This window comes from Mus caroli, unplaced genomic scaffold (assembly GCF_978045245.1).
Source record: "Mus caroli unplaced genomic scaffold, Mus_caroli_1 scaffold_13, whole genome shotgun sequence".
Taxonomy (NCBI): domain Eukaryota; kingdom Metazoa; phylum Chordata; class Mammalia; order Rodentia; family Muridae; genus Mus; species Mus caroli.
In genome coordinates, this window is record NW_028227268.1 from 80,798,815 (window position 1) to 80,821,428 (window position 22,614).

At 36.4% G+C, this 22,614-nt stretch overlaps 1 protein-coding gene across 2 annotated transcripts in view; it reads right to left on the reverse strand.

The window, feature by feature from the left end:
* Nucleotides 1-22,614, reverse strand: part of Gabrb2 (gamma-aminobutyric acid type A receptor subunit beta2) — a 212,615-nt gene that overhangs the window by 135,426 nt on the left and 54,575 nt on the right. For both annotated transcript variants that reach the window (XM_021176879.3, XM_029483941.2), the window contains exon 5: nucleotides 9,945-10,165. In XM_021176879.3, coding sequence (XP_021032538.1) covers nucleotides 9,945-10,165 — 221 coding nt within the window. The remainder of the gene's footprint in view (nucleotides 1-9,944; nucleotides 10,166-22,614) is intronic.

The window sequence follows — 22,614 nt, forward strand, 5'->3', positions numbered from 1 at the left end:
TAAAATCTCCTTTTTTCAGCCTGACAAAATACAATTACTCAATATCTGTGTGAAAATTAATTAAACCAATTAGGGTATCTAAGCTAAAATTGATATATTAATGTTTAATAGACCATATTTCTATGTGTGATAACTATCTTGTGCTACATTGGAGAGAGAAGATGGAATTAATAAATCCCCACATGCCTATACTCATTACAGGCTAACATCATTTTTTGCCATATTCCCAATGACAGAGCCTACAAAGCAGGGGAGAATGTAGAATTATTGCTTCTGGTGCCTGCTAGAACTTTCTTTAAGAGAGTGAACCTTAATTAGGAGTGACAAGTTTCTGATTTAATAGTACCTATTGCAGGTGTATAGATAAGCATTGTCAAGCCGACTCCTATGGCTATATACACACAAGTAGAGAGTGGGTGAATATAGGAGTTATCTTTAGATGAGGATCCTACTACTCAAAGCAAGAAGGCCATTCTTTATGTAAAATTGTCGATAAAACAAAACCACAACCACCACAACAGGCTTCAGTAAATATTCTGAGTGATTTTTTTACAAAGTGAGTCTGCACAAACCAACAGAGCTACGATTCTAAATTGTATCTCAAGTAGCCTTTCAAGTTTCTCATTAAAGTACCAAACAGATTTCAGAGAGCATTCTATATTTTATATAAACAACCTCATATTTCGCCTTTCAGTCAAACCCACAAACCATATCTTATCTCGTGTAAGGAATACATCTTAAACATCTCCTATAGTGGAGATAAAATGAGTTTCAGAAGTACGCTATTCACATAAACCACGCTTATTATTGTGAATTGTTAAGAAACAGATCCCCGTGTCAGATGTTTAACGTTAATCTATTTTTATAGAAAACTATGTATGTACTATTCTAAAATGAAAATGGGTGAAAATACAGGGTAAGTGGTCATTTAATTTTCTTAAATATATTTGCTAAATATTCAAAAAGAAAAATAAAATTTCATAATTTAAAAATGTTTTCTTTCTTTCATTGCTAAAGACTTTTTTAATATGACAGCAATCTTATAGGTAATGGGAATGAATTGGCATTAATTTCAATGCTGATGGTAAGATTTCGAGAAAATGTTAATGTGTTACAAAGAGATGTTGCCTGTTGATAACATGGGTTGACTCCTTTCTAAATCAGAATGCAATGCTTTTGCTTCTGCTTTATAATTAATTCATCAGAAGAGTTTATTTTTCAAAGACAACTGATGTCCTTGGTAGAGCTCAGATATCTTGAACATTGCTGCAAGCAAATGAGATATTTCTTAGAAGTATAGATGGCATACATAAGCAAAATTATAGGATGACAGGCATTGGGGAGCTAGAACAAGCATTTAGCAAACATTTCAATCAATGATTGAGTTGGTCATCAATTTTCAATTTTCAGACTAGAATGCTGACTGGATTCCAATTAATTATTCATTAGCCTTTGAAATGTACTAAATATGCTATTTTGAGAAAATTATACTTATGTAACAATCTTTTTATTTTATTATTTTACTTTTATTGCTTATTTTATTTATTTCCATTTCAAATGTTATTCCCCTTTCCGTTTTCCCTTCTGCAAAGCCCCCCTTCCCTTCCCCTCCTCCCTGCTTGTATGAGTGTGCTTCCCCACCCACCCACCCTCTCCTGCCTCACTGCTCTAGCATTCCCTTACACTAGGGTACTGAGCTTCCACAGGAAAAAAGGCCTTCCCTCCCATTGATATCAGATAAGGCCATCCCCTGCTACATATGCAGCTGGAGCCATGGGTCCCTTCAGGTGTGCTCTTTAGTAGGTGGTTTATTCCCTAGGAGCTCTGGGGGGGGGGGGTCTGGTTGCTTGATTTTGTTATTCTTCCTATTGGGTTGCAAACCCCTTCAGCTCCTTCAGACCTTCCCCTACTCCTCCACTGGTATCTCATCATACTACTGATGTCAACATTGCAATGATTTAAATACCTGAAATTTTCATTGAATACTACTTTATGGCAGTTTACTCAAATATCGTGGGTTTTGGTCTCTCTTTTTCTGCCAAGAAGGGTAGGATATTGTGGTCTATGTATGCTCTTGTTTTGTGCTACAGACATTCAGCTCAAAGTCTTTGATTTGCAAAGTTTACTGGTCATTGTTTTGATTTATAAAACTGTCTGGCTCTCAGATTTCTTCCTGAGTTCGAATGATTTCCTTTCAGTTTTCATTTTTTCACACTGAGACTCTATCATTACTGACACTTTTTCATGGACTCTGTCTATATCCAAGGACTACACACACCACCAACCAACCACCACCACCATGCTGCAACTATTTAATACAGTTTCTCATGTTCTAGTGACTCCCAACCATGAAATTATTTTGTTGCTACTTCATAACTCTAAGCTTGTTATTGTCAAGAATCATAATGCAAATTCCTGGTATGCAGGATGTTTTATATATGACATCTGAGAGTGGGTTGTTTGACACACAAATGTTGTGACCCACAGGTTGAGATCCTCTGCTCTAGGTGCAAAAGGGACAAGTGCCACCGAGGAGAACAGGCCTGGAGCAAGAGTGATATTAATTCTAAGTATTGTCCTCACATTAATTCCAAATAAAGTTCTTACCAGACTATGTATAATGGAAAATAACAGGATTGGTAATTGATGAGTAGGAGGACGGGCTAAGCATTTTTATTCACTATTTACAGTGGTCATTTTAAGTAAATCTTCATCATCATTATCATTCTAGATCATCCTATAACTCCTATAAACCCTGGGATTAGGATCTCAAGGTGAACTTCCATAGAAGACTCATGTCGGATATTTCAGCTTTATTTCAACATGCAAAAGAGAAGTCTCTACCAATTTAATAAAAGCAATCTTCATTTAGGTTTTCTTCTCTCACATTCTCTCTAGGTTCTTTCCAAGTTTTCCCAAGTATTGTTTTCACCACAAAAGCAGTATGCAAAAGATGATATGGAAGAATAAAGAATAATATTTCTGCATTAAGACAACTAGCTATTTAAATTTCTATAGGTTACTTCATTTTTTCTTCATATAATATGGACAAAATAGCAGGACTTAAGTAGTATTAAATAAATAAATAAGTAAGTAAATAAATAAATAAATAAAATAGTCTGTCATATTACATGATAAAGATTTTTATGAGCCCTAGATACTTACAATAATATTCTAAGTATTGTCCTCACATTAATTCCAAATAAAGTTCTTACCAGACTATGTACAATGGAAAATAACAGGATTGGTATTGATGAGTAGGAGGACGGGCTAAGCATTTTTATTCACTATTTACAGTGGTCATTTTAAGTAAATTTATTTTATTATTTCCAAAATGATTCCTAAAGGTAAGAATAGAGTATCAGACACAATACTCTATGTGCTATTTTTCAGCAGAAACTGTTCTATTTTTCCTAAAATTTGCAAGGACTATGTAAAAATGTATTTTAAAATCTTTCTATTAATTGCATCAGCTGATTAATATTGCAATTGAGAGAACAATCAAAATTAATGAGCCTGCTTTGCACAGAAGTGCTAGTTTTATGAACGTCACGGGTGTTCAAAAAAATTGTTTATTGTGTCAAGAGCCGTTGTTGAAAGTGAAGAAGGAAGAATGATTTTCTACTCTCAGGAGTACAGGTTGCCCTGTCTGTCAGCATCCAGCTCAGAGATGTTATACACCCCCAACCATTTGCCTCTAGGTTAGTGGTTCTCAACCTCCCTAATGCTGCAACTATTTAATACAGTTTCTCATGTTCTAGTGACTCCCAACCATGAAATTATTTTGTTGCTACTTCATAACTCTAAGCTTGTTATTGTCAAGAATCATAATGCAAATTCCTGGTATGCAGGATGTTTTATATATGACATCTGAGAGTGGGTTGTTTGACACACAAATGTTGTGACCCACAGGTTGAGATCCTCTCCTCTAGGTGCAAAAGGGACAAGTGCCACTGAGGAGAACAGGCCTGGAGCAAGAGTGATGTTGAGATGTGTCCAAACCCTGAACACCTTATCTTGAGACTGGCAGGAGTAAGGATCGCTTCCTGCCTGTTCTGGGCACACTTTGGCCAACCCTGTGGTCATCCAGCACATCCATCAGAGTAAGGAGTCCCAAGAACTGCTGCATCTGCTATGTGTATTCACCTCCCTAACAGCACTGGTCATGGGTACATAAAGGGATTTCTGAACCATCAGCCTCTGAGGTACACATCTCCACCCTATCTGTGGCCCTAACAGGTAAGTAGTCCTTCCCTCCATATTGCCTCTCATGCATTCTTCCATTGTTCTATTAGCATCAAGCCTAAGCACATCAGAGAGCTATAGTCTCCTGCCTCTTGGGCATACTTTCACACTCAAAGAACTCACTGAAGCTAGACAAGGGAGAAACTCATAAAGCCATTGGAGAAAGAGTTACTACTCCTACCCTATTCCCTGCCCTGAGTGACCTTCTCTGCCCTGAGCAACACAAGAAGTCAGATATGATCCATCTGTATCTGTCGCACATGCACAACATTCTTCAAACACGATAGCTTGTTAATTTAGAGGTCACAGGATCCCTGGCATCTATCATTCTCCCACAATGCTTTATGAAACTAGGTTCTGAAGATTAGTAGACATGTGAAACTGCTGTCCTGGAACAACTCCTTGACACACTGCACTGACTCTAGTTTATGAAGTCAGGGATCATCATGATCCTATCCTCACCAAAACCAAAATCATCTTTATCTAGTGCACCCATGGTCAATAACAAGTTCCTCCAGAACTGAATATTAGGCAATGCTGAGTGCAGTCAAGACTTATGTTTATGTAGCACAGGAGATATTGAGCATCTTTCACTCGGTCAACTGCACTGTGACAAAAAGTTGCAACTCACTCCATCTTGACAAATCCCAACATACCAGTGGCAAGAAGAACCAAACTAAAATATATCCTCAAAAAATTTACAATTACATAGAGATGGCTGCCAATGACAGTGACTTAGACAAAATTCTAGACAAAGAATTCAAAATAAAACTTTGTCCAAAAATCCCAAAGATGACACAAATAAATTCATGAATGAATTGAAAGAAGAGGCAAATAATTTCTGCAGTCAATTCCAAGAAAACCCAATCAGCTGCATAAATTAAGAAAATCAATTCAGGATTGAAAATAGGATTCATTAAGATCTTAAAATACTGAATAAAATTCAAATGGGAATTATATAAGAAATAGAAAAAACATTAGTAAGTCAAATAAAAATCTCATTGGAAGACATCAACAGTAAATGAATATTAGAGCTGGCCAAACACTAGAGTTTGAGGACAATATAAAAGAATTCAATCATTTAGTTGAAGTCAATGTCTTTAAAAAAAAAAGTGAATGGACTCAAAATATCTGTAGGACAATATGAAAATACTTAATTTTGAATTATGGACACAAAATAAGGAGAATAATTCTATGTTAAACATGTAGGCAGTGTTTTTAATAAAATTACAGGAGAAAGTTTCCCAATCTCTGAGTGAGATGCCCATTGAGGCCTAAGAGGCATAGAGAACATCAAGTGGATGGGACTAGAGAAGAAGCACTCATGTAATCTTATACCACACAGAATAAGGAAAGGATACTGGAAACTTCAAGATAGAAGGCTTAAGGCATATACGAAGGCAGCTCCATCATAATAATTTTTGGCTTCTCAATGGAAACACTAAAAAGTAGAAGCACATGGAGAAACAGATGTGTTTCAAGTCCTGACACTTGCATCCAAGTTTTCTACACCCAGGAAAACTATTTATCTTAATACCAATAAACAAAAGAGATTGATAAACATTCAGATGCAGAAGCAAAAGAAAATAGTAAACCTGTGTAAACATAAATGTATGATTATCAGCTCCAAACAGAGACAAAGTTTGGAGCTGAGACCAAAGGATGGAACATCTAGAGACTGCCCCACCCGGGGATCCATCCCATAATCAGCCACCAAACGCAGACACCATTTCATATGCCAGCAAGATTTTGCTGAAATGACCCTGATATAGCTGTCTCTTGTGAGGCTATGTCCGTGCCTGGCAAACACAGAAGTGGATGCTCACAGTCAGCTATTGGATGGAAAACAGGGCCCCCAGTGGAGGAGCTAGAGAAAGTAACCAAGGAGCTAAAGGGATCTGCAACCCTATAGGTGGAACAACAATATGAACTAACCTGTACCCCCGGAGCTCGTGTCTCTATCTGCATATGTAGCAGAAGATGGCATGGCCAGCCATCATTGGGAAGAGAGGCCCATTGGTCTTGCAAATTTTATATGCCTCAGTACAGGGGAACACCAGGGCCAAGAAGTGGGAGTGGGTGGGTAAGGGAGTTGGGGGGGAGGGTATGGGGGACTTTTGGGATAGCATTTGAAATGTAAATGAAAAAAATACCTAATTTTTAAAAAATAAAAAAAAAAGGAAGAAAGAGAAGGGAAAGCCAAAAAATATATGTATGATTATTATGTATATATGATATGTGCACTTATATATGTTGAGGTGGCTTACTGTTCCATGGCATAGATAAGAGGTCACAATAAAATTCTAGGTGTAAGTCTGCACCTTCTACCTTGTTATACAAGGCAGGGTCTCCTTGTTTTTCACTGCTTCATACACCAGACTATTTGTCCTGAGCATTTGAGTCATTCTCCTGCCTCTATATACTATCTAACTGTACAAGCACTGGATGACAGACAGACAAGACTATACCTGATTTTGGGTTCCCCATTCTTACATGGCAAACATGATGCATTTTAACTCACCCATCAGTTATATTTCTTTTCTTCCTACACAGTCAACACACAACCTTCTAATTTATTTGTTACCACTTTTTGATAGCATCCAGTATGGTATCCCAGATTTCTACCAAGTGTATGACAAAATCTTTTTTTACTAACTTGTCATTTTCCATGAATTACTCTAATGATTCTAACCAATCCAATGACACTCTTCTACAACTCTTTGCAGCTTCATTCATAAAGTATTTCAGAAACTCATCAATTGCAGCTTCAATGAATGCTAGTTCATCAACAGTAGTAAAGTATTCCCACAACTGGACAGTATCTAGATTAATTCAATCAAACACCCAGAACGTGCTTAATCCTTGCCCATTTTACCCATGCTCTGGCCAAAAAAATTGAAATTTAGAAGTTATATTAGAAGTAAAAATGTAGCTTGTACATAATCATTTATATAGCAGACATGAAGGAAACACAGATACATCGAGTATTATTAATAGGACTTTAGCTTTTCCTCTTCCAGGTAATTTTTCATTTTTATCAAAGGCAATAGTAAAAACCATGCAAAGAAAAGATTGCTACCTTGGCTTTCTGATATAATCTGTCTGTGCATTTCAATGACTTGATAGCTTATTCACTTTGTGCATGTTATCTCCTTATGAGATCCACTGCTGATGAGATTCCAAATCTTTTAATTTCAGACTCCATTTTAGAGACCCTGATCTAAGTTTGAACTCAGGTAAACCAACAGGCTGCTACCTAGCATTAGTTTCCAAGTTGTCCCCCAACAAAACCTGAGCCAAGCTCTAGTCTTGAGGCTAATCCCCAGCAAGACCAGCGTTTCCAGGTGACACCCTCAACAAGACCAGCGTCTCCAGGTTACTCCCCCAACAAACCTGTACCCCCAGGTTACAAGACCACCTCCTCCCTACCAACCACCAATGCAAAGGGGAGCAGAAATTAAGTTTGTGATATGACTCCTAGCACCAGCCAATTATATTACAGGCCACAGTAGCTTTCCAATTAGATGCTTTCACACGTATTCCCTGCTTGCTACTTACTATAAAGCCTTGCTCCATAGACATCCGGAGCTCCCACACCACCAAAACCGTTCTGCATGACAGTGGTGGAATGGGGGCCGGGGTGCATGAGACCTCAAATAGAATACAGACCCTGCTGTGAGTTATATCAAATTGGCTCCTGTATGTGTGTTTGGGGATCACTAAGATTTCCCTGGCACAACACTATGATGATGTTCAGTGCCAGAGTTCAACTGCCCTTCATATACCATTTCGTACATCCTTTACACTTATGAATTTGGGATTTCTGGGGGGCATCCTATAGGAGAGCTAGGTTATAGCTAGCAAGTAAATAGTGGTAGTAGCACACTTTTCTCTTTAATCAGTTCTTTTCCATTTTTTGAGAATCAGAGCTTCAGCCTTGTCACAAGTGTATCCTCTCCGGGATATGACTTAATCAAACCCATCCCTAAACCTTTATAAATCCCTATCACTTTCAGTGCATGGGGTGTTGACACTCTTGCTACCCCTTGATGAAGTCATCATACAGGCTCAATGTTTCTCATACAACCCACAACACACAACACACTCTTGTCAGATGGTATATATTTTCTGTTCCTGTTCCCATCCACAGCTGGAATGCATGACTCATTTTAACTAATACTTATCATTTATTGTGGCTATAACTTTACCAGTTTTAGGTTTGACAATGAATTTATTTTTCCTGTTTCACAATTTCATGAGCAAAGATTTAGTCTTTCTTTAGATATTAACAGCCTTAGCATATTGCTGGGATTTTTTTTATAAAGACATATAAAAATTTACCTGTTCACTAAACATGATATCTCTACAGCTTCTTCCTGATCTATATAAATTGCCAGCCCTAGTACCCGTGTACTTCAGGGCTGTTATTAATAAAAAGAGAAGGTTATTTAAACACAGCTATTGTAATTTCATGATATCTGCCCTGACAGTTAAGATGGCTACAAAGGCATAAAGTTAGCTGCAACATGGATGTGTGAGGAAAAGACTGACCTGTTCCTCAGGTCGGACAGAGTAGCTCAGCAAGTAAGACTTTATCACTCTAGTTATAATGGTGCATAACTTGAAACCTATCTTTCATTTTTACTAATTTCCATCCTAAATGTTCAGGCCACAGGTGTTGTGGATAACACAAACCAAGAAATACCAAATGGAGACAGGGTGTGGAGGTGGTAACTGTATAATCTGTAGAAAACACTTAGCTCGGCATTTGACACCTGAGGAAGATCAACTGATGGATATTACCATTGCCACCATCATCATTATTATCACAGGATAGCCACGTGACTAAACAAAATATCAGATTGGAGACAATAGAAAAACCTGACATTTAGAATGGTTTCCATCTCCCATGCGAAGAAAATGTTCACACTGTAATATTTTTAGAATACAAAATATTTCATGCAAAATAATAGATCAGAGGCCTTTGAAAACACTGACACATAGAGTGGTTTCCTTCTACCATGCAAGTAAAAATGTTCACATTGAATTGAAATCATTTCAGAATAAAAATATATTTTCATATTTTTCAAGAGCTCCACCCATTGGATTTAATTGAAGTTAAACTAGCTTTCTTTACAAAATATTCCCATCCAAATAGCCTGGTATTGCAGTGCTTTTCTGGAAGCACACTTGAAAGTGTAAATTATCCATTAATAAACATGAGATGGGTCTTTATTTACAAGTCAGATTGCTCCTTGGAGGACTAGAGGGCATGCCATTCCTCTCTGTCACCAGAGGACTATGACCCAGTTCAGCAGCTCAGGAGCATCTGCCACGTCCAGACAATCACTCAGCAGTCAGGCTTTTCTGTTTTCCAATTTTTGAGAAATCCTGTGCTTCAGCTGTTTTGATATTCTTTATCCCTATTCCTTAAAGAAAGCAGCTTCAGCATCAGCAGCTGATCCTGGGAGATAATTCAGAAGAAGTAAGACACAACAGTAGCTAAGTCTTATCTGGAGCTTAGTCCTCTGTACACATGGCGTTCTAAGCTCTCATATTTCCCTGATAGAAGATTTAACTAATTTTTTTAGAAGAACTGCAGAAGGAATAAAGAAAATAGCACAATATAGCCACTGACAAGAGGCCATTGAATTTTCTTTTTTCAGGAAAAGTTAAATTTTAAGACCCATACTACATACCTGAGGCCATACAGGACAGTGCCATCGGGATGCAATCGAATCATACGGTTTTTGACAGTCACTCCATGTACAAATGACTTCTTATCATTCAGGAAGTAGGTGTCAGGCACCCAGAGTTGGTCTGCCACTCGGTTGTCCAAAGTCAAGTTTAAAGGAATTACATTGTAAGACAGCCTCTTGTCTCTCCAGGCTTGCTGAAAATACATGGTCAAGGTATAGTCCTGTGGGTGTGAGAAGAAATATAGTTATTTTGTATCATCACAGACTCCTGGAATGCATTCATTGATTTAACTCATTCTTTGAAAACACTCATTCTCTACAAAATTTATTTGCAGGAAGATAGATATCAAAGAATTAAATAACTTAATTTTTCTGTTGTTTTACAAAGAAGAATGCATAAGGTTATTTTAGGTAAGATATAAATACAAATTTAAAATGATAGGCACTCGGTTTTCTCAGTATTGAAATAAATAGCATATCAAATCTAAGATTTCATGCAGTGATTTATTCAACATATGTTTAATTTGTTCCTGGTATGTGGTTGGCAGTGCTGAGGAGTGGATCAAAAGCCTGCTCTAAGGGAATTTATAAACAAAGCATAGATAAATGAAAAGAATGTTAAATAATGTTGTAGTCCACAAAGAAAATACAGCAAATTTAAAAACATTTATCTGGATGTTGTAGAGGAAAGCCACTCTAAGGAGCAGAGATGGTATAGATACCAGAAAGGCCAAACCATTGGCTCTTGTTTGTTTGTTTTTTGTTTTTTCAAGACAGGGTTTCTCTGTATAGCCCTGGCTGTCCTGGAACTCACTTTGTAGACCAGGCTGGCCTCAAACTCAGAAATCCACCTGCCTCTGCCTCCCAAGTGCTGGGATTAAAGGCATGCACCACCACCGCCTGGCACCACTGGCTCTTAAAGGAACATTCTAAGCACAGGAGTGTCTACAACAATCCTACTATTTGAGAATTTGACATGTTTAGTGGACAGATGAATGGCATTCTCATATGACAGCAGGAGCACATAGAAAGAATGAGAACAGAACAACCCCATGAGATTTTGCATTCAGATGAGGATGGGTATTAATGATGTCCTGCTATTAAATAACAACAAATGTTGGATACAGGGAAAGAGGAACCCTATGTACTTTTGGGAGAAATGTGAACTATTTCAGCCATTGTAGATATCAGTGTAGAAGTTTTTCAAAAGTATAAAACTGTAATTACCCTATGGTTCAGCTGTCCAATTTATAGTCAGAAAGCCTCAGAGTCCTATCATGGAGATACCCCTACATTGATATCTATTTGTCATTATCTGCAATTGCTATGAAATTGAAGTAGCCTAGATGAATATAAATGAATGAATGAGAAAATGTTATGCACATAGAGTGGGAGTTTATAGCCAGGAAGGGGAAAAGACACAGTACTAGCAGGAAAAATGATAGAAGTGTAGATCGTGATGTTAACAGAAAGAAGTCAAACATTGAGAGACAAATTCTTCATGTTTTTTTTCATACATGGATGTTAGACCAACACACACACACACACACACACACACACACACACACACACACTCACGCACTCATGAAACTGGAAATGGAATCAAGGAAAACTGAGTCATTATAGAGAGGAAGAAGACTAACCAAAATGTCTAAGAGGATGGGAGATGGAAGTGAGACTAGAAAAATGAGCTGGTTATCAGGCACACACTTACAGCACTTCTCCTTGCCTGAGTTAATTAACTATAAACAGAGTTCTTAATATATGCCTAATATAATCAGAACTATTATGGAAATTAAATAAATAATGCAAATGCAACTTGTAAACCACATAAAGCAATATATTATGAATAAAGCATTAACATATATATTGTGACATGCTTGATCCATTAGAAGCCTATGGGCACAAAGGAATTGCTCTCTCCCCTTCATTTGAATGACTAACAGGAGAACCAAATACTCATTTGAAAAAAGATAATTACAAATCTATTTTAAAATCAATTCACAATGACCTACTTGAGGGCTTTAAAAAAAAAAATGAGAGTCACGTCTTAATCATTCCAGAAGCCTGAGAAGCTAGATCTGTACCAGGGCACAAATAGTGAATGACTGAATGGACTATAAATCGTGCCTCTGGGATTTATTCCCAGATCTGGATAATTCTTTATATAAGAAATGCTATTCAATCTTCACAATGCCTGAGTTTTTCCAAACTTGGTTGGGATTTATGTATCCTAATTCAGTGCCTATCATGATATATGCTATGAACACTTATAAGAAAAGTATAAGAATGTCATGTATACAAAAAGTTTAAATAAGTCTCTGGTTTTGCACATCTTCTCGCCATGAACTAGTCAAACCACCAAGCAAAGAGCACACATGGTGGGACTCATGGTTCCAGCTGCATATGCAGCAGTGGATGGCCTAGTCAGACATCAATGGGAAGAGAGGCCCTTGGTCCTGTGAAGGCTCTATACCCCAGTGTGGGGAAATGCCAGGTCCAGAAAGCAGGAGTGAGGAGGTTGGTGAGCAGGGGTTGGGAGAGGGGATGGGGGAGGGTGTATTTTGGAAAGGAAACCAGGAAAGGGGATAACATTTGAAATGTAAATAAAGAAAATATCCAATAAAAAACTATTACAAAAAAAGACAAAAAAAAAAAAAAGAAGAAGTTACTTCATCAAACAGCATCTAATTTGACCACCAGACTTCTATTTTAATAATACAGACATACTAATGTTCTAAAGGCATTTCAGATAGTCGTAGGGGAAAATCAGTTCAGTGGATCACTCTAAGCATCACTCTAAACTATTCTGCAAAATTCTAGTTGAGAAAAAGAGTTAGTGTGAAGATCATCATGAGAATTCACTGGCTTAACAGAAATAGACTGGAGAGTCAGAAACTACAATACTACGCAGTTAAACCCTGTATCATTTTCCTAAACCTGTGTCACATATAACTTAAAGGCAGGCAATTAAAATAAATGGGGAATTAACATTGAGAATAAGATAATACTGATCCTATTAAAAGTCAAACTACTCACATTGCCTTGACAATAAGCTTTCTTTCTCTTAAACACAATTAGAAAGAGCTGGTTTTTATTAGTTAGCCAATATGTATTTTAGCACATGTCTAAATAAATGACAATTTTGTGATTGTATGCTACATGCTAACTCCTGCTATTTATCTCCAAGGCACTTCCTACTAAGAAGTACTTCCAAATAGCACCTGGACATTTTGTAACCTAGCGTATCAGCCTCCATTTCAGTTATCTTAAAACTATATGCCATGGCACCATCAGGGAAGGAGGGATTTGTACACATCAGGACAGAATCTTCTATAATCTACCCATCTGTTACCTCAGATAAATCATTTCAACTTTTTTATTCATCTTGTATCACTTAGATTTTAACTATGAGGCGCTGTCCCAAAGTTGCTGTATATGAACAGGAAAGTTTCAATTTAACTACAATCCAGACCATCTTGTCTAGAATTTTGTCTCAGTTGCTGTCATTGGCAGCCATCTCTGTGTAATTGTTAATTTTTTGAGGATACATTTTAGTTTGGTTCTTCTTGCCACTGGTGACTGCATGTTGGGATTTGTCAAGATGGAGTGAGTTGTGACTATTTGTCACAGTGCAGTTGACTGAATGAATGATGTTTAACATCTCCTGTGCCCACATGCACAGCTGGAAGGATAGAGCCCCAAATCAGTGGAGATATATGCTGTATTCATGACTGCAAGTGTGAATATTAAGCTGTAATCTCCCTGAAATTAATCCATAGATTAGATTCAGTATGAACATTAATTTTGTCTTTGCATATGGGGGATCTTTTAAAAAAAACATGAGCAAGGCATTAAAATTCACATGCAAAGTACAAGGGTAAGAATAGTCAAAATAATTTGGAAAGGAAATAACAATGTGGAAGGACACAGAATAGGCATAGTTATAAAAACAGGTCAGTCAAATGTAAAAGTCCAAAAATGATTACAAACACCTGTATGTTCACTTGATTTGCAACAAAGAAACCAAGGGAATCAATTGGAGAATGCATACTATTACATCAACCATCCAAATCAACTGGAACATCTATATAAATACTAATAGACTAGTCCTTCTGAAACTATAAATCTAAATAAACACATTCCTCTATGAGTTGCCTTGGTCATGATATTTTATCACAACAACAAAAACTAATACACAAAGTATGACATATATGTATATATAAATATGAATTAATTTTATTTTGTCAATTTTATATGTAGAGAGACATGTATATTTATACAATATATATAGGATACGTACCTACATATACACTGGATCTATAGACACACTATATAGTACATAAATACACACACACACATAGATATGAAATTATCAAAAGAAAGTTAATTCATTTGAGTGCTATCAACCAGTTCAGAATTCACCCAAGTTACCAGCTTTGCTTTCTACACTTCTTTAATCTGGGAGAGGTCCCTAGTCTCACGATTTTTGTGATGATGCTTCTGAGGACTTGTGGTTAGTTGTTTTGTTGAATGGCATTCCGTCTGGATTATCCAGTATGTGTGACTAGCAAACGTGGTTTACACAGTTTTAGTCAGTATGTCTAACACTAAGAAACAGACGCCTGATCATTACACCAGATGATTCTCCGTAAGTGTCATTTCCCCTCTACCAATGTACTGGGCCACAGCTCTGGCCACTTCCAGCCAGAGGACTTCACTCTGGTGGGTGCTGAAGTTTCTTGCTGGCTGAGCCTATGGGCTTCACTCCTGTGTCTATAGTCAGCACTTATTACAAAGCTCACTGCCTTTTCATCTGTGGCTTTCTAATTCTTTAATTCTTTCTTCTCAGGGGAAGTTGGCATTGCTATTCTATGAATTTTTCCCTTTGTTTTGCTTTTAAACCACAGTCAATCATTTGGGAAAAATCGCTAATATATTTTCATTTTCCCATTTAATTTTTCTGTATCTGGGGAGAAGACAACAGGGAATGAGTGTGTTTAATTTGTGTCTGGTCTGCCCTTTGAGCATGCAAGAGCATCTGCTAGCTGTTTTAATGGGAAGACTTTAAAATATATTTTCATCAATGATAAAATATGGGACTAATCTGATTTATCTACGGTAGCAACATTTTGCAAGCTTTAAAAATTACTGTCACTACACTATAACCTTGAGCTTCAGTGAGCAATCTTGCTTATATATTCTTCTAGATACTAGCTTTGTCTTCAAAATTAGATTATTTTCTGAGATATCTCACTTTTTCCTCTAAAGCCTTCATGATTTCAAAAAAACCCCAATTTCTTTTAATTACTACTTGAAGAAATAACAAGTAGGTCTAATCATCATTGTTTATTACTTTCCTCTAGAGAACAGTACACCGAGACTGAGGTTATGAATGGAGAATCTGAACTTCTGCCTGTGAATACTATCCTAACAGAGAATAAACAAGCTACATTCTATGTCTGGCTAGAACTCAACTCAAAGTTCAAAACTGCTCAGCAACACCTATTGGCAAGACTGACCCCAGGAGACCATATTCCAGCTCTTATTTTCTGTGTAGTCCAAGCACTTGATATTTTACAAAATTATCAACATTTACTGGGAGTAATTCTGTAATTTTTGTCCTCCCAATTGGAAGCTATGTTCTATAAAATGAGCTTCTCAGGGTTTTGTACCATTGTATATTTTCATATTTAACCTTGAAGTATTTGAGACTGTGACAAATACCAGATTAAAATAAAAGAAATCTACTGAAAAATACAATAAATTAAAAATATAAAATATACACTTATTACATAAAAATATGTAAAGCATCAAAACTTCATAGATGAAAAATTTAACTGTTCAAGTCATGTAATTAAATATATATATATATATAATGTTAAAAGTTCCATTGCCAAATTATTAACATTAGAGCAGGGTAACTGTATCCAAGATCACTCATAAGGAACAGACAAGTCCAGGGGCTGGAGAGATGGCTCAGTGGTTAAGGAACAGACAAGTTCAGAATGGATGAGTTATTTTGTTTGTGAAACTAAAATACACATGGTCACAACAATGACCTCCTCCATGATTTTGCTGAATTCATTTTCCTTTTTATTACATATTTATTTATATATTACAAGTTTAAAGGATAATTTTTTTAATGACAAATAAAACTAGCTACCTCTGTTCCTATTCTAGCATATGGCAGACACAACAGTAAGGAATGGATTCCACTTAAAAATATAAGCACTGAAATTATACCTTCTATGTATGATTTATTCCTTAGCAACATGAATTTACTCTTTCTCTACTATTGCTTTAGAGTACTCTATATTATAATTAGCCTGTACCCAAGCTTAATATCTGACCTGACATTCCACATGCACATCAATATATGGGTGTGTGTATATATATATATATATATATATATATATATATATATACCATATATATATCTATGGTATATATATATATATATATATACCATAGATAGATAGATAGATAGATAGATAGATAGATAGATAGATAGTGATAAATATTATCACTCATCATAGCAACTGTGAATGAAACATTGGATTCATCACATATTAGTTGCTATGAGATTTGGGTAAATACCCAAACTCTCTGAGACATTATGCTCTATTAGAAAGGGAGAAGCAATGTTTCTATTTCTATGTTCACACATGAAAAGTGATCGGCAGAATGTCTGACTCAGATTATGTTAGTATTCTGCGAGTATTGTCCATTATAGTAGCCTTATTATTTCCATCTCCAAGTTTTCCATGTGATACATTTGAGAAAGAATAGTTGAAAGGATTTTAAATCCATGCATTGTGTGTGGATTTCATGGACAATGTAGTCCACACTCTTACTACTCCACCAATCTAAAATATCCATGGCACTGTCAAATTTTACTTCAATCATTTTTCTCACATTGCTTTCATTATTCTTTATCACTGTCTAAATTGCAAAACATCAAAACAATGTATGAATATATAGTTACATGCAGCAATTACAAACTAAAAAAAAAATAAACATACATAAAATATATGTTTTCTTGCCAGCCCCAAAGCCACACAATTTAATAAACTTACATAAAGTTAGAGTTGGTACAGCAATTGAAGCTATGAGCCTTCACTTTCATTATCTTACTATTATAGGTGATATTAATGAGGACAAAGGGCAAATGTTAGTTTCTGAACACACACCATGCAACTGTGCATATATAATGGAGTGTCAGAAAACACACATAGACCAAATTTACACGAAAACTTACTACTTCAATTCAATTAGATTGTGCAGATTGAAAAAAACAACTGTAGCAACATAGATTCTTCCTATAGTAATTAGCTTTCTGAGAAGTAATTCAATTAGTAAAATGTTCCTTATAAATTAACACACACTAAACTTAAACTCGTATCCCTCTCAAAGGAACTGAGGTCTTTTCAGAATAAAATATTTAAATTTGATGCTTTTAAAGGGACAATGTATACAGGATAGTTAGCTTAAAGTAACTAAGTTTATTTGGCCACGATGAGTAATTTCAGTGAGAGAATAATTAACTCATTGACATAGCATAACCAAAAATAAAAGTTATTTTATAAATGAGTTTTTCTAGGCTCTGTAATTTGTGTTCATAACAAAAACAAAGGTCACATTGGGTCCTAATACTTAAGGAATTGTCCAAACTCAAAACATGTCTGGCTGTGACAGTGCACCATTTTAAGTTAGGTAGATTGTTACCTTTGAACACAACTATTCTAATATGTAATTAAGCAGATTATTTTAAACTCAGTCAGCTCTCTGTTGCATAGCTATTTCTTCAAACTAAAGCATTCTCTCCTCAACATTCCCAATAAGTGTCAGGAACCCACAAAATTGTCCAATGCTAAAGAACAATTACAAGGGCCTCTCTAAGCATTTGTTAAGTAGCAAACACATACATGGGAAGAGAAACAATAGACTGGTGTATATTCTTGCTTACTGACTGGGCAAGGACCACTAAGGATGCCCCTCTCATGAGTTTTCACCCATGTGTAGGATTTTTGGTAGCCCCTTTACTTTATTTATAGTTACCCATATCCTTATTAGCAACCAGAGTAAACTCATAAGTGAATGGAATAGACTGAGTCTTCTAGTATGCTATCCATAACGAGCAGTAGTCTGTTCATGTTTCCCCATGAGAAGTTACACAAGGCTCTCTTTGTTTGTGTAAGCACATCCTGTGGTATCCATGCAACTGAAACCAAAACTGCTTCATCAAACATTTCCCATTCTTTCCCGTTATCTATCATCTTTAAAGGATGGGTGGATTAATACAATGGAAGCCATTTGTAGACAATTTATTAAATATCAGAAACTAAGACATTATGTGATAATTCAAGATGAGAAGAATGAGGAAAAGGGGAGGGTGAATTTTATAAAGATAAAACAAATTTAAATTTATGTTTTAAGATCACAGGAACAATAGATAAATATTTTACCTGTTTGATAAATAAGGTTTCAGGTTAGAAGTGAATATTTTGTTAAAGGAAAAAATACCTTACCACATTTAACTTTAGCTGCTTAACCTGGTGAGTTCATATGGGTGAAATAATGCTGCCTATGTCTCCGCTGTTTCACTTCCCATACTTTGTTAAAATGTCCACAGAAAAATAGAATGGAATATTACCAACCATAACACTGAAGAAAAACCACGAGAGACTTGAGACATGAAACTTGCCAGCTGACATCTCTGTGTTTGTTAATATTTTAATATGTGAAAGCAAGTACAATTTACTATGTATCCATTACAAATCAGAATTAAGCCAAAGGCTGCAGAGAACATTATGGAAATCAAAGGTTTCATTGTCATAGGATATCGGTTTAAATTGAAATATATAATTAAATGAAAATATCCCCAGAACTCATGTCTGTAGCTGCATATGTAGCAGAGGATGGCATATTCAGCCATCAATGGGAGGAGTGGCCCTTGATTATATGCCCCAGTATAGGGGAATGCCAGGGCCAGGAAACAGTAGTGGATGGGTTGGGGGGCAGGGCAGGGAAAGGGCACAGGGTACTTTGGGAGAGGAAACTAGGAAAGGGGATAGCATTTTAAATGTAAATGAAGAAAATATCTAATTAAAAAAGAAAATATCAATTATGAGATATGCAAGCACATGAAAAAAAGAATAACACATGGAAAAAACAGTGATGTCACAGAAAGTAGAAGAATCTGCTCTGATAGCACAGGCTCAGAATCCCAGTGCTTAAGAGACTAAAGGATGAAAATTACCATGAGTTTAAGGCCAGCTTTGGATACAGATGAGTTTCAAACCAGCAATTTCTCTTTAAAGACACAGTGAAACCCTATCCAAAAAACAACAACAACAACAAAAATGACCTAAAAAATACATGAGAAAATAAAGTAGACAGATTATTTTTAAAAAGGCATAGAGAAACATATTTTATAAGTTCATTTAAAATTACATACTAGAAGGTTCTATACAAGCTGTGAGTAGAGAGAGGTACTTGCTAGATCTCCCCAGCCATAAGTCTTTCAAAGCACAGTAAGGATCATCCGGTCAAAATATTCTAGTGGTGCAACTGCACCACTTATGTCTTAGGCAATAGCCAACACTTTCCAAAAGAGAAAGAATAACATCACTGACATTCTCTTTATGTGTAAATGACTACTTGACAAACACTGTGAGAACTATTAATTTAGAAAAGTTGTGAAATACAAAATAAACATCTACTCAGTACCATTTCCATAAATTAAAAATGGAAACTATAAAATTGAAAATGTTTGTCAGTCATATACCTGATAAGATGTTAACACTAAAAATATAGTGATGAACCCAACAATAAAAAGGCAACAACATGATATAAGAGAAAGACAAAGTACTTTCTTAAAATAATACACAAAATTACAACGAAATGCTGAAATTCATCAAACTATAAATTGGCATCTCACCAAGGTGTCACTTAACACATATGGTAGCTGCTATAAACAATCCACCAGATACAAAATAAAAGTTTTAAATGCAAAAAAATAAGACCATATAGGAAAATAGTATAAGTTATAGAAGATGTGTAATTATCTGGAGGAACTCATGTATGATAGTGTGAAATGGCATAGATGTTATGGAAAAGGTATAACTGTTCCACTGAATGAATGAGTGAATGAATGAATGAATGAATGAATGAATATATCCACATGTAATAATCCAGGAATTATCTTTGTGGAAATAGTTAAAAGCAGTAATCTGAGAATCTAATCCAGTGCTAGAATGCTTGCATTCCATGCAAATAGACAAATATATGATCACTAGTATCATAAAATTATAGTAGTTGAGAGCAGGGCATTCAAGGGATAATTTTAGCTATGTTCTCAACTTTAAAAAATTTAAAAGATAGATTTAACTAAAATGTTCATCAAGGATAAAAGTATAAAGGAAATAAGATGTGTTCACATAAGCACAGAGAGAGAGAGAGAGACAGAGAGACAGAGAGACAGAGACAGAGGCAGAGGCAGAGAGAGAGGTAGAGACAGAGGCAGAGACAGAGGCAGAGAGAGAGTGAGAGGCAGAGAGAGAGGCAGAGAGAGAGGCAGAGAGAGAGTGAGAGGCAGAGAGAGAGAGAGGCAGAGAGAGAGAGAGGCAGAGAGAGAGAGTGAGAGGCAGAGAGAGAGTGAGAGGCAGAGAGAGAGAGGCAGAGAGAAAGAGAGAGGCAGAGAGAGAGAGAGGCAGAGAGAGAGAGACAGAGAGACAGAGAGAGAGAGAGACAGAGACAGAGGCAGAGGCAGAGAGAGAGGCAGAGAGAGAGGCAGAGAGAGAGTGAGAGGCAGAGAGAGAGAGGCAGAGAGAAAGAGAGAGGCAGAGAGAGAGAGGCAGAGAGAGAGAGACAGAGAGACAGAGACAGAGGCAGAGGCAGAGAGAGAGGCAGAGAGAGGCAGAGAGAGAGAGAGAGAGAGAGAGAGAGAGAGAGAGAGAGAGAGAGAGAGAGAAGTAAACAGATATCATGGGATGTCATTCAGTACGAAGAAGGAACAGAAAGAAATCCTAATACATGGGGCACCACAGAGAAACCGTGAGAATATCATACTTAGTGAAATAATCCAAAGTCAAGAAGTCAAACACAGGGGCTGGAGAGATGGCTCAGCTGTTAAGAGCACCAACTGCTCTTCCAGAGGTCCTGAGTTCAATTCCCAGCCACCCCATGGTGGCCCACAAGCATCTGTAATGGGATCTGAGAAGATACTGTCTTCTAGTGTGTCTGAAGATAGCAGCAGTGTACTCATATATATTAAATAAACATGAAAAAGAAGTCAAATAGTTCATGGTTTTATGAAAATGAGTCTTTTATTGACTCAAAAATTAAGATAGAAAAGTTGCAGAGAAGAGAAAGTGAAAAACTGTTTATGTTATCACATGGTTAAGTTCTGTTGGCTGTGTAATGTTGATGTACCATCAATTGACTGACCTGAGAGCCACTTTAAGGTATCATATACATGGTTCATTTTTTATCCAGCAAAGAATTATATCACAAACTAACCATTCCGTTCTTAATAAGTTGGGATTTGTATATTTTATGGCAAATGCCCTTTCTAGGTAGGAAAAGCTGGTCCAAAACTAGTCATCACCTTTCTTAGCTTTCTGATTACTTGGATCACAGGTGAGGACAATCGTCCCAGTCATCTTGTAGTTTTCAACAGGAGGTATTGTAATGAAGCTATGGGAGAACCCAAGGTCAATCTTTTCCTTGCCATTTGCACAAAGGGTGGTGTTAGAAAAGCAAGCAAAACCACCCTGAATACTAACATCACCATTTGTATTCCCACAGGTCCAGAGCAATCAGTTTGATCGAGGCAAGGTCAAAAAAACATTAAATTGATATGGTTTCCAGAAATTTAAGAAAGGCCAAGAAATGGCATTTATAACTTTGTCCTATGTCACGTTTAACATTATGTTTGAGAAGTTACATAAAACCGGTTTGAGTATGTAAAACCTTTTCATTTTTAAATAAAGGAAACTCAGTATCCAAAGACTACATTGCCATTTTGACCAGATGTGACACATGTGGTACTGGACTGAAAAGAGATCTTTTAAATCTAAATCATCAACACTTAATGAATCCATTTTTATGCTCACCACACACTGGCCAGAGGTACATATTTTTATTAAGCATATCAAACAAAATAACTCATGATATGCTTCCTATGTTGTTTTCTAGTGGTTCATTTCTCTGATGGCTACAAAATAAGTCTACAGAAGTCATTGCAGAGACAAGTGTATATCCCATATCGGTTTTCATGAACGTTTGCTATGGCTGATGATAAATTCATACATGTTTTATAATTTTAGTAAAGGTCTCACCTCATTTACAATTATAGTGACTAGCAGAAACCAGCTAAATCTAATTGCCTAGTTTGTATTTCTCTTTGATTTTCAAAGTGATTCTATATGAAAAGTAAAACAAGGTAAGAAATCTGACAGACAAGAAATGTCATGGAGACCCTTTTCAATATTTCTGATGCTTATTTTTGTTCAGCTCAGCATGAGCCATGCTCATTCTCTCTGAAGCGGCAGCTTCTAAGGAGATCTGACAGTTCTTAAGGGAAAGGACATTTTCAAATAAGGACATATCTCTGTTTTTGTACTTTCCACAAGCTTGTTGAAACTGAGAACTTGGCCAGTTTGCA